At 35.4% G+C, this 12,571-nt stretch overlaps 2 protein-coding genes across 2 annotated transcripts; one reads left to right on the forward strand and one right to left on the reverse strand.

Annotated features, from left to right (window-relative positions):
- Positions 1–2,153: 2,153 nt before the first annotated feature.
- On the forward strand, positions 2,154–2,891 carry LOC119635798. Its single transcript, XM_038030803.1, has one exon. The coding sequence runs from the start codon at positions 2,154–2,156 to the stop codon at positions 2,889–2,891; it is 738 nt and encodes a 245-aa protein (XP_037886731.1).
- A 1,432-nt stretch (positions 2,892–4,323) lies between these two features.
- Positions 4,324–4,998, reverse strand: LOC119635588 (tctex1 domain-containing protein 2). The gene is made up of 3 exons (XM_038030459.1): positions 4,970–4,998; positions 4,561–4,887; positions 4,324–4,489 (listed from the first exon to the last, which is right to left on the reverse strand). Exons 1-3 carry the CDS (start codon positions 4,996–4,998, stop codon positions 4,324–4,326), a joined length of 522 nt encoding a protein of 173 aa, XP_037886387.1.
- Positions 4,999–12,571: the final 7,573 nt, after the last annotated feature.

Raw genomic sequence — 12,571 nt, forward strand, 5'->3', positions numbered from 1 at the left:
GGAAGAGAAGAAATATTTCATGGCCTCGGTCAATGAAATCAAAGCACTGGTGAAAGCAATATTTGTCTATCAAAGTTGTCGGGTTAGAGATCTCGACGACCGTTTAGCTTCCAAAGTATAAGTAATAAAATTTTTATTTTGGATTTCTTTTTTTTTTTTTCTCTTTTATCAGTCGATAAGAGAGTGTGATGTAATTTTGAGAATCAATGTAAAAACAAGTACACAAATAAAAAAAACATTGTCTCCTCCGTATTGCACGTGAAGGCGAGTTGAACAGATTTGAGTGAAAAAGCGGTGTGCAAACTGGCCAGCATGCTTCCGTTAGCCTCTTCTTCTCTCTTTTGTCGGAAAGCTTTAATCGGAGCAGGACCTACTTTTCGTGTTGGTTGGATACACAAACATACATAAATCGACAATACATCACTCAATAAGTTCATAGGATGGCATGTAGACACGGCCACTACCCATATCTATATGTTTTTTAAACGAATTTTTTAGACTTTTGCAACAAACCGGCCATCACTTTAGGCAACGGTAATTTTTATTTGTAAGACAGTGCCGAGTCTGAAATTCATAGGTAACATCACGCAATGAACTAAAATTTTTAAACTAATTGCTGTTTGTTTGGCGCTGCTTAAAAATGATATGGTATGATTCGTATATATATACTTGTGAGAACTTTTAACGTAAACCTTTCAGACCACTTTGTTGCATTTCTTTTAAATTTTATGCATCAGCCTAGGGTAGAGGTAAAGAAATTGACTTGTCAGCTTAAAAAAACAATTACATTTAGCAAAGTATTTTCCGATTGTATTATTCGCATGCAGTTTACTTACCCCATGATCTCAACAAAGCGGCAAACCTCTCAGATGTTTACGTTAATGAAGACGGCTTACGAACACCAAAGCGTGTGGGATTATGAACTTCAATTTAGTGCGTTGACGAAAATGAAGCGAAAGTAAAGCAGAGATAAATCGTATTAAAAAAAGACAAACCTCGTTTCGAACACAAAAGTAAAACTTGAAAATAAAGAGTCCTGGAACTATGAATTTTTCTCCCCGTCTTTATGTATGTAATCTTAAGCATATCACCATGTATCTTTGAGGCATGTTTGAAGTTTGATTATGAGCATGATAGGGCAAGTAGCTATTTTCACAAACAGTCAGAAAGGAAAGACCTTATAATCGATTCAAAATTTGGCACAGAGACGAGCTGAGAGTCTGCGCATATACTGAGCTCACGTCAAAAAATAAATTTTTCCTCATTTCTCGAAGGCTTCTTTATCAAACCCTACAACACTTCCCGTACCAGAATATATTAAGTTTATGCGGATATATGCAAAACCCAGAAGGATTTGAGATAGAGTGTGCTTTTGTTATACTCATCGATTCGGAACCACTTTCTAAGCTTATCTATCCGTCGGTCCGCGTTTTTTTTTGCATTCAACCTAAAATTATTTTGATGAAATTTTGTACACCGACATATTTAGGCCTACGGATGAACGCTATCGAAAATTCCGCGAATCGGATCACTTCCTTGATCACTTCACATATAACATCTTATATTGAAAAGTCTTGAATAAATGTATTAAACGAAATGATGTAGGGTATTTATGGTGCGCCCAATCCCACTGTGGATCCTTTACTCGTTATCATGTAATTTGAAAGCAAACAATAAATGGTCTTTGACCGACATTTTATGTTTATATATCATTTGCTTGTTGAATCGTTGACTTTAAACTGCGAACAAAAACATTTTAATTATTCCCATGATTCTCAGAGGTGAGTGCACGCCTCTCCCTAGTGTAATGTGACCCTGCCGTTAAAAAAAAGATCTGACGCCTATTAAATGTGATTTTGTTTCGGATTGAACTATGAAAAAACGATCTCAACTATCAAAAATATGTTTTCAGTGTAATTGCTGCCGCGATTTGCATACAAAAACATTGAACTTTAAATGCAATCAATTTTTTAAACATAATTTTCTCGAAAGGTATCAATGAGTTTCCCTTCTCGACTAAAAATATTTACATTTCTATGTTGTATGGGTAGAAGTGTAGATTTAAAAAATTTTTTGGTTTCTTTTTTATTGTATATTTTTGCAAAAAAAAATTTAAAAATTTTCGAGTCATCGATTAAAGCGTTTAATTAAAAATGGATATTTTTCAACGAACATGCTGCAAGGAGTTTAAAGAACCGGAGAAAGAAGAGGAAATCGAAATTTTTGAATCTGAATCTCCCCCAGGCACGGAGGAAGAGGAACAATCGGTAGAAGAGGAAGAGAAACCGATCAATATGAGTGCTCTCTTTCAGGAATTGGAATGCATGAAGAGACGCATACAAATGATGCAATTACGCATAAAATCGATAATGATCGATGAAGAATGCCCTGAAGAGGAATGTGCCGATCTGGGCGTATTGTTAACATGTTCGGAAAATAAAGAGATTTGCGAACTGCAAAAAAATCATCATAAGTTGCAATGCCAAATCACTGAATTGATAAAATGTTGCAAGGAAGCGAAAGAACAAATCAAGGATTTGCGTTTACGTATGTGTGCGAAGGCTAGAGAAATCCTACAATTGCAAAAATTGACCGCAACTTTGGTGACTTGGAAAAATACTCTCGAATTCGAGTTCGGTAAATGCATTGAACGTTTCGAGTACTTGAAGCACGTGAAAGCCGAGTGGGAAGAAGTTAATGCGAAATTCGAAACGCAAAAGGTATGTTATACCGAATTAGAAAAAACTTTTGTACCGAAAGCATGTTTCCTGCAAGAGAAAAAGTTATTTATGACATCCATCAATGAAATCAAGCAAACTTTGCAGGAGTTATATGACTATCAAATGAATCGTTTGGAGGAATTTGAAAAACGTCTCCCCGTCGTTGAATGATTTGCTAAATTTTCTGTTGGGTTTATTTTTTGTTTTTGTTTGCATGAATGCGCAGAAAGAAGAAAAATTTTACAAGTGATAAAAGAAAGTGTTTCTTTTTAACGAAGACTTACGCTTTGGAAAATTTAAGGCTAATTGCGCAACGTTACGGCACTCTTAGGGCGCAAACAACCTTTTTTGATAAAACATTTTCTTAATTATATCTGTTGCAGTCTTTGAATGACGCTTTAGACGAGCAAGTGGAACGACTAAATAGGCTACATCAACCTGCCCAATAAAATTGTTCGGTCCATTTCCTCATAAGAATAATAAAAAGTGTACTTTGTTGCCTTATAAAGACTTTCTTTCCGTCTGAATTGTTTTACACGAAGAGATTGAATCAATAGACCCATGTCGTCAAAACTTTCGGCAATAATCTTATAGCTCAAGTCGCATAAGAAAGTTTGTTTAATATGTGGTTCTTTTTTAGCCAAATTTTCTGCACTCTTTTAATTAGCCAAAATATTGTTTTTCATCGACATTCTGCGAGAAATATTAAAAAGTCATTACAAAATTTTCTCATTGAACCATCAATACCTTAAGCTTTTGCCATGTCTTCAATATATTTTCAATCTTACCCAAGTTTCCTTCGTCTTCGAGCTTTTTGAATTTAATCTCCGAAAATTCATCCTATAATCTGGTTGGATGAATTTTAGCAGTTGGTTTTTAAATAAGCATACGAAGTGAAAGATCCGCTAAATGCTATTTTGACGACTCGAAAACCGTTCAAATATTGCACATTGACTATCGTAGCGAATGATAACATGCTAACTACTAGCGCTTGTCGTAAAAGAAATGTAAAGGAAAATTAAACAAGTGGAAGCACTGTAGCGAGACGGAACCCGCTATTAAATACTCTAAATCACTTCGCTTAGTATTCATATAACGACTTTTTAAAAAGAGTGTTATATAAGAGAAAATGGTCGGATTCGAACCATTTGCAATAGCGTTCGAGCTTGGGACAACACATATCGGCGCACTGAATTTGTCTTGTATTAATAACAAGTAAAAGTTTAGGTCGATTTAGAAGGTGAGTCCGATCGGCGTAACAGAACAGTGTTACAAACGCACACACTTAACGTACTCTCTACAATAAGTGGCGGAGGCTATAGTTTCTTTCTTGGTTTCCTGTACTTCGTCTCTCGAAAATTGCGACTTGTAGGTTAAACATGAGAAGAGCAAGCAAGACTCACTTTCTGAATCGATCGGTATAATAGATGGTGGGCCTATCTTAAGTCCTTCTTGATGTTGCATACATCTGTTCAAATATAAGGTATTCTGGCAAAACAAGTGGTATAAGGTATAACAAAAGATTATGCGATATCCAAGCGCCAGCTAATGTTTTCCACGCATGATGCTTATGTGAAGCTAATAAAATATTTATTGGATTTATTTAATCCTTATGCACCAAATACACGATCGCAATAATAAAATATGTTGGACGCTCATAAATGAGACTCGTGAAATTATCCATTTTCTCATCCATCGAATGTCGCATAGACATTGTTGCGCCTTGATTTTGTTTCTCGATAAGCGACAGCAAGCAAACAATACGATATCTATAATGAATTGATTTACAATAAAATGATTTATGAATCATGTGTGCCAATAACTATGGGCTCCTACTAACCTCTTATAGTTGCATTTACGAACACGATCTCTTATCTCGGCGGCCAAATTCTCGGTCAACTGTAATGCTCGCCAAGAATCGTACGAGCGACTGAAGCGATCCCATGTAAGACGTTCCTCGATCGTTGTCTCGATTAGTTTATGTACTTGTTCCATACAGAAATTTGTATGGAAAAAATTCCAATTATTTTTCGGTTTTGCATTTTCAACTTCCTCTTCCTCTTCTTCTTCATTAGTAGCTGTTTTCACCATGGCTTTACGTTTGCTAAGCAGAGATTCAGACAGTAAAGCATTCATGCGACTCGTAGTACGCACTGTGGCGGTGATGCTGTAAAATTTTTGGAAATTTTAATACGCAACTAAAAGTATTATTCGATAAAAGTTGGATGAAAATCGTAAATAAAACCAACCGGGATTTCATATTACTCCACGTTGCCATGCTTTTCTTTTTCTTTTCTTTTTTTTACTGATATTTTTCACTTTCTTTAAAGCGACTTAACCCGTTTACATGTGCTCGCCTCTAACATGATACTGAGTAATCTTAAGTAGGTTACAGCGAAGCGAGTGAACTTTAGTAAAACTTCTTGCACTCAACACTTAAAGATATGTTAAGTGTTTTACGATATTTGCGACAAGCACTTCTCTCTATCGTCCAGTATTCTGACGGATATACGAACGAAAGGGCAAATAAAAATTCGAGAAATGAATATTTTTCAGCTTTGGCTGCAAATCAACCTCTTTTTCTCATTTATAAAATATTGCATTTTAATGCCGGTATTTTCTTAGCTTTAGGTATTACCAAGTCATCCTTCTAGCCCCATGCACCTTGCAAAAAGTACATGTTTTCCCCAGTTTTCATTTTCTTGTTTAGTCTTCTTGGTTATTATTGTTATTCAAAAAGTTTCCTTACATGTCACAAAACTCACAAAGACTTCTACTATATCAGTGTTTTATTGAAGAGCACGTCATAAATAAGTAAAGTTTAGGAAATAGATATTTTGTAAAATTGTTTAGGGGCGCATTGTAAGTCAACACGACTCGTCTTATGGCGCTGTAATTTTCTCGCTATCCTTCATACACGATGTACTCGCGGTTAGCCCAAGTTCGATAAAACTCCATTATTTTCATATCGACAGTTCATATTGCCTTAACCGCCCACAAGATAGATGCCACACAATCACTTTTCAAAACATACCACACAATTGCACGCGAACACACACGTACTCATATGTAGTATATGAGTGCACTATTTTTGCAATACTCTGTTGATTCTTTAAACCAAAGTCGAAAAAAAATTTTTTTTTAGCTTGCGTGTTTGCGTGGATCAATCGCTTGGCTAACCCATCACTTTTGGATATCATATTTTTATACTTGCTATCAAGCAATGAAGTCATACTGTATTTACTCTTGCATTTGCAACATCAAACAATATGATCAGAAATAGCGCAAAGCGTGCTCATTTTAGCTTAACGCGTGGTTCTGATCCAATTCAATCAGTTAGGGTTACTTTTTTTATCTTCTCTTGGAACAGCCGCGAGCCTATAAACCGAGATCGATATGTAACATCTTTTATATACGTAATAAGCAAATATAAGCGAACTATAAAGTTGATCTGGAATTTGGTAACCGCTCATGCTAATCAAGAGACCACTGCTCGCAATATTTAGTCGAACTTATAATACAAATAAATGTCAAAGGTAACGGAAGGTGTATAGGCGTAGTCCCGAACTGACAAAATTCACGACCATACCTTATATTCACAGTAAAGAAAAGGCATGTATTGGATTTGTCCCTCCGCTTATAATACCAAGGAATCAGAGACTTTTAAAGCACCTCTTCCTCTCTCTGAAACGACATAAGCCCGTCCGTTTCTCTATCTGTCCACTTGCGCTCGCAAAAATGGAGGGGAAAGGCTCAAATCCGTTTTACATAAGAGACTGTTAGTTCGCCCAAAGTAGACTGTACACAGTAGATTCCAATTTATGGCAGATAACTGTTCGAAACTCATTGTACACGCTCACAAAGTCCATCCAGCCCCAGGTGGAGCGTGATCTGGCCATAAAAGACAACAAACTATGATTTAGTATTCATAGCAGTTATTAGTTTTCACTTGAAATTACAAACTAACCGCTTCTGCCTGCAAGAGACATTTATCTGTGTTTATAACAAATAATATCAGGATGATTCTGACAGACTCACAGTCAGAAAGAGCTCTCGTATTTTGGACAGCAAATTGTTTATAGTTTATGCTTAGTTAAGTATCCAAGAATGGACTGTGAAGCAATTCTAACTTTTTATCATTCAGGAGATGACGTCTCCTATAAATGCAACACTATGATGGTCAGAAGGAAGTGAGCGGCCTACCGGGTATGTGTCCAATCGACAACTACAATGCCTTTCAAACTAGTTAAGTTCAAATTCCAAATGTGCCTCAAAGACTTCTCGTGGTCCGTATTGAGTTAATAAAATATTTTTCAATTATAGCTCATTAACCTAAAATAATGAACCGTCAAAGGTTCAACGGAAAGCAAATATAATTTTCGAAGGATGAATATACGTCTTCTGACTTTGAATCGGTCTCCAGACAAACCTCTAATTTCTAAAATTTGTTTTTGTGATTGGTCGAAAGCTTATGATATCTTAACCTTCTCGCGTAATATGTTTATAGATCCAATTAATTGCCCTCCAAAGAAGCCACTATGCACAGAAGCGTTTCATTTATGAAAAATGTATAATTTTATAAAGCTCCTACCGTGTATAGAGAGAGGCATGTTGCGTTATTTGCAAAATGAGTATTAAATTTTCGACCTAAGCTCGGTATTCTGCTTTGATCCCTTTTCCCCTTCTTAGACGAGAAGTTTGTTTTGCACATACACCGCAAACAGAGATATGCACGTATGTTAAATAGATGTAACAGCGTTTAATAAGAACAGTTCATGCATAACAGTAATTGAATTCAGAATTTGATCAATTTTTAATTTGATTATTATTTTCATTTGTCGATAAATTATTAAATCAAAATGTCATCCTTTATATAACAAACTGATTAATGTCAAGGACAAGTTGAAAGATCATGAAATAGTGTATTTCCTTTTAACTTACTCAAGGTTACTTGCATTGAAATAGAAAGCAGTTTCTCGTTGGGCTTGAATTAGAAATAAAAACTCGTTTAATCGGAAAAATTTGTACCGACCGCCAAAAGATAACGTTTTCGTTCTTCAGTTGGCAATAGTCGGAAATCCTTGTCAAAGAATGCACTGAAAGTAAATGATAAATGGGCGTAGTGTGTTAGGATTTACTCCAATCAAATGGACACTTCACTAAGGAGTGAGGCAACAGTAACGATAGATGCGGTTGCGACAAGAAATGGGCGTGATATGGTCAAATTTATTATAATGTGAATATTCAGTATAAAGAAATTCGGCCCCGCATAGCAAAACTCACTCAGGAAATATTTGCATATCTTCAAAATGTACTTCAACGCGCTTGTTCAAAATATCGCGTCGAACTGAGTAATCACATAAATCCTTTGCCGATATTTTTTCAAGATGCACCCAACGAGGCAAGGAGATTAAAACGGCACAATTTCAGAAAAAACACCGCCTAGGGCTAGACCTGTTGAGTACAGAGGATGACCAAGCTCTGCTAACCATAACTCGTAAATTTTCGCCATAGAAACCGCTGAGGTGTGAGCCGGTCATTGCTCTGCTAAATAATTGTTTTCTTTCATATGTCGCCATTTTCCGCTTATCAAGTAATGACGAATAGCCCGCTTCTGCACCTTTTGAAGATAAGTGGTGAATTATGCCAGAAAACAATCGCCACCTCGTAGCAGAAGAAATAATTCTTACGTCCTTGCAATTGATTGTTTTCGCTGTTGTCTTGTTTCTGGGGTGTGTACAAAGTTTTCATGTACAGCAATTAATGGACGGCAGAAGCCTTACTTCTTGCGCTTAACTTACAACTGTAGCAAAGGCGGCAGGCAACTGGCAATTGGCTGTCTCATAACCAAGTCTGGAATCAATATATAGGCAACACATTCTTTGGAAATTTTTATGGCCAACGTTATCTTCTTGATCCTAGTTCAACGGTCGTCCAACATGTGTTGGTGAGCTTGGAATTTGTTTTCGTTAATGGTTACGAACTTTGGCCGTGCCGGACGATCGTCCGCACTCAAACTGGTATGAGCATGTCTCAATTCAGCTGGCCAAACTTTCACCATGATAAATGATGCTGCGGAGTTCTGAGTTTACGTAGATGCATTGTGTTACAAAAACAAATGGCTAATAAAATGTACTCAATTTTCCCTATTTTCCCAAAAACACGCACATCGATTCAGTTAACCGATTTTGGAATCAAAACTATGCGCCCGAAATGGCTGAAATCTTCATTAATACTTATCCACACATCCAAGCATATGCTCCCCAGATTCAACGGACTAGGGCTCCCGCCTAAAGAGCGAGAGCGAGAACTTTTCAAACAATTTATGTAACATATATGATACACATCCGCCTGAGTAGCCGAAGGCGAGGAATCTCGACTAGCAAGTCAATGGTCGTGGGTTCGAATCTCAAGTGCGGTAGAGTTTAGTCTTAGAATTTATTTCTCTGGCGAAATTAATAATAAAAATAATAATAATATATGATACAAATGAGAGCAAAGAATCTATTATAAGCATATCGTTCCAAGATCGACGTAATATGAGATAAAAATCCGTGCGAATGTCACCTGTGTCATCTATCACCTTGCTGTTTAATAACAATTTATCCAAACTTATTTAAAACAACCAAACAGAGTGACAGGAAACGTATAATAATGAGTTATGTTCTCTCAGGAGATTCGTAATTTTTTTGGCAAATTTCGTTACAAAGCTCACCAAAGTTAGTTTTTTAAATGTTTACAAGTCCTAAACATGTCCTTTCAATTACATGCAGACAACAATTCCTATGAATGCACAACAGATGTTTGTTCATTGAATTCGATCGGTATCGCTGCACGTAAGTTTATTACTTTTTGTACTTCCCTATCCAGAAGATATATTAATTTAGACAAATGTCCTATATAAACTCTTATATAGTACAGATTACAGATTACAAATTACACATTACTTTAGGCCATAAATTGTATATGTCGGTCATTTCGTAGAGGGACAATTACATTTATTTTAAAACCGATTGTCATTTTTTTCAGACGTAAGTAGTGTTAGCAAAACAAAAGAAAATTTTTGATAAAATAATATTTTTAAAATCATTTTGATTGAACCTTCTATACGACTGACTATCCAGTAAAATCGTTGAGAAATGAATAAATCATTAAGCAATGCTACCTATGAGATATAGTACAAGTGAAACGTAAGTTGTTAAAAGATTATAAAGGGCTGAAAAAGAAATGGTTGAACCGTGAGGGAATTTCGACTTCGATTCGATTCGATGCGATAACCTTACCCTCCTTTTTTAAAGTAAATACGAAAAAACAACAAAAATAATCTGAATGCAAATATAAAACAATTGAAAACGCCATAATCGGGCAAGGCCGACTGCTGAATGCCATACGCCATCTATGATGTTTCGCTTAGTATTATTCTTCAACTGCCTTCGCTGCAAAACTTCGACTTGTTTCCTACCTAAGAAAGAGCTCATTGCTCTTGAAAAATTTTTTAGACAAAGCGATCCGAAAAATAGGCTTATGTAATCCAAATTTATATTGTCTATTTCGGATGTTGATCGAAAAAGTTGCTATTTCAAAAAATTTGTTCTATAAGAATTTTTTTCAAAAGCAACTTTTTATATAAATGGTCTCATGGTCTCCTGGTTTTTCACGTTAAAATTAGATATACTTTTCTTATAACGGTATTAAATCGGGCATAATATGGGGATAGGAAATTAAATTGTTTCCCAATACGGTACTCCACTGTACCGATTTCATAAAAATGTTCCGAATATTGTGACTTGTAGATAGGTGGACAGAAAAATGCAAGTGCATAAGACCAACTGATATAATTAAATTGATTATGAAAATGGTTGTCAAGTCCCTCCGGATGTTGCATACACCACCGCGAGCTTAACACGTCCGCATCACCAATGACGTAGAGTATAATGAATGAGAAAACAAATACATTTTCCACTTAAATCCAATCAAACAAGACAGCGTTCATATGTAAACATTTGCGTGTGAATAGTTGCATTGAGGCAAATATCAATGATATGAATTTTGTGTAAAAAATATCAAAATAAATTCAAATCAATTATAGCAAAAAATTATTTCGGCTCAATAAAAAAATCCTCTTTACACCAAAGGACAAGCGATATTATAAGTTTGTCAAAACGTTTGCAACAACCAAATGGACGCCTCAGAGAAACCACGGACTATATACACACTTGATAAGCACCAAATTTTGCATCGATTTAAGTATGTCCGCATGTCCGTCTATGTAATGTCTGTTGCAAAGATGGACTCAATCGGTCAAAGGACACGCCTACAGAATCACATAAACTGAAAATACCTCTGGCTTTCTAAAGGAATAAAAAAATGATTTTTTGCTCACTACACGCGAATTACAACAAATACATCTACCGAAATTTGAACGCATATCCTATAGGTGATGCTGTAGTACCCGCACAAAAATCGCAAAAATTTAATTTTTTTGAATACCTTTACTGCACGCAGAAGCAAGTTTCAAACCCTATAAAGCATATACGTGCTTGGGTAGGTTTAAATTCCGAACACACCTGAGCATGTCCATCTGTCCGTTTACCCAACCGTATATTACCTACGGTACCCATTCTCCCGTTCGTAAAAATGAAAATATTGCTTACAAATTTCCAAAAGAATGTGAAAATGATCCAAGCCGGTCAAAAAGGACGCCTACAACCAGTAGTCCAAATGTGAATGCAACAAGAACTGTGAACACCTTTGCTTTTTTTATATATTTTTTGCTTGTTACTGTTAAAGCCATCCCGTAAACCATATAAATTTTCACTTTTATTCTGAAAATAGGAAAATTCCGCCGCGCTTATCCAAGATTATAGAGCATGAACTGAATTACTTGTTAATATATATATATATATATATATATATATATATGTATAAATATCTTACCCTATATACATATATATCTCCATATCTACATATATATCCCTCTCTAACTAAGCATTCGTGGCATATTTCGATCTGAAATTTAGTATAAATCACTTAATATAACCCTACGCCTACTAGTACATCCACAAAATGTAAAAAACAATTATCTTACGATTCATGGAGAACTTTTAACTTAGCCTTCATACCAATGTTCCGTCGGGCCTTTCAAAAAGCCAGTGCCGATTGTTCTGAAAGGTCAAGTGATATAAAAAGTGTTCATATATTACTTTTAAGTAATAACAGCTACAAGAGATCCGCCCCCGGTTTCTTCAATTTGCCCCACCAAAGAAGGGAATTTGCTTTTCGTAGTTCCAAAAACAAAGACTTGGTTTAAATGGAAAATGGTTCATGTATCAACAGAACACTTTGCTAAACTTTATAGCTTTTAAATGGCATGCTCTTGAAAACCTACAACACTACACACATTCACTTTCATTGCATAAAAACATAACGCGCTTCAATGCCGACGGTTTGTTAACCTTCATCGTTTGCCATACAATAAGTGAATTTTAAGCTTTTTAACATAACCATAAAATTTGGAACATATGCTCCAAGTTTGAAAGCAATGAATAGGTTTTAAAAGTATTTAACATTCACTTAAGCTTAGAAAACTTCAAAAATGTAACTTACACTTGTATCCGTTGCATAATTTCGTTTTGATTTTTTTCTTTTTATACTTTTTCGTACGAAATGTTTCACTTTTTTCTTTTAAATTAAAATCACTTGAAGTTTTGATATGAATTTGACTACTGTTTAGAAATAAATAAATCAAAATCTATAAACATTTTAGTTTGTTCCTTAAAACTGATGAGTGTTTAAGTGAATGCATTACATTCCTCTTTTTTTTTGCCCCATAAAAATATTTCTTGGCAAAC

The sequence above is a fragment of the Glossina fuscipes genome, unplaced genomic scaffold, assembly GCF_014805625.2.
Source record: "Glossina fuscipes isolate IAEA_lab_2018 unplaced genomic scaffold, Yale_Gfus_2 27, whole genome shotgun sequence".
Taxonomy (NCBI): Eukaryota; Metazoa; Arthropoda; class Insecta; order Diptera; family Glossinidae; genus Glossina; species Glossina fuscipes.

What these genes read in the sequence shown, in the direction of transcription:
- LOC119635798 (XM_038030803.1), top strand. Translation starts at nt 2,154, where the DNA reads ATGGATATTTTTCAACGAACATGCTGCAAGGAGTTTAAAGAACCGGAG.
- LOC119635588 (XM_038030459.1), bottom strand. Translation starts at nt 4,998, where the DNA reads ATGGCAACGTGGAGTAATATGAAATCCCG. An exon ending in TGGAGTAATATGAAATCCCG is followed by an intron (nt 4,888 to 4,969) that starts GTTGGTTTTATT and finishes AAAATTTTACAG; the next exon opens with CATCACCGCCACAGTGCGTA. An exon ending in CGTAAATGCAACTATAAGAG is followed by an intron (nt 4,490 to 4,560) that starts GTTAGTAGGAGC and finishes AATTCATTATAG; the next exon opens with ATATCGTATTGTTTGCTTGC.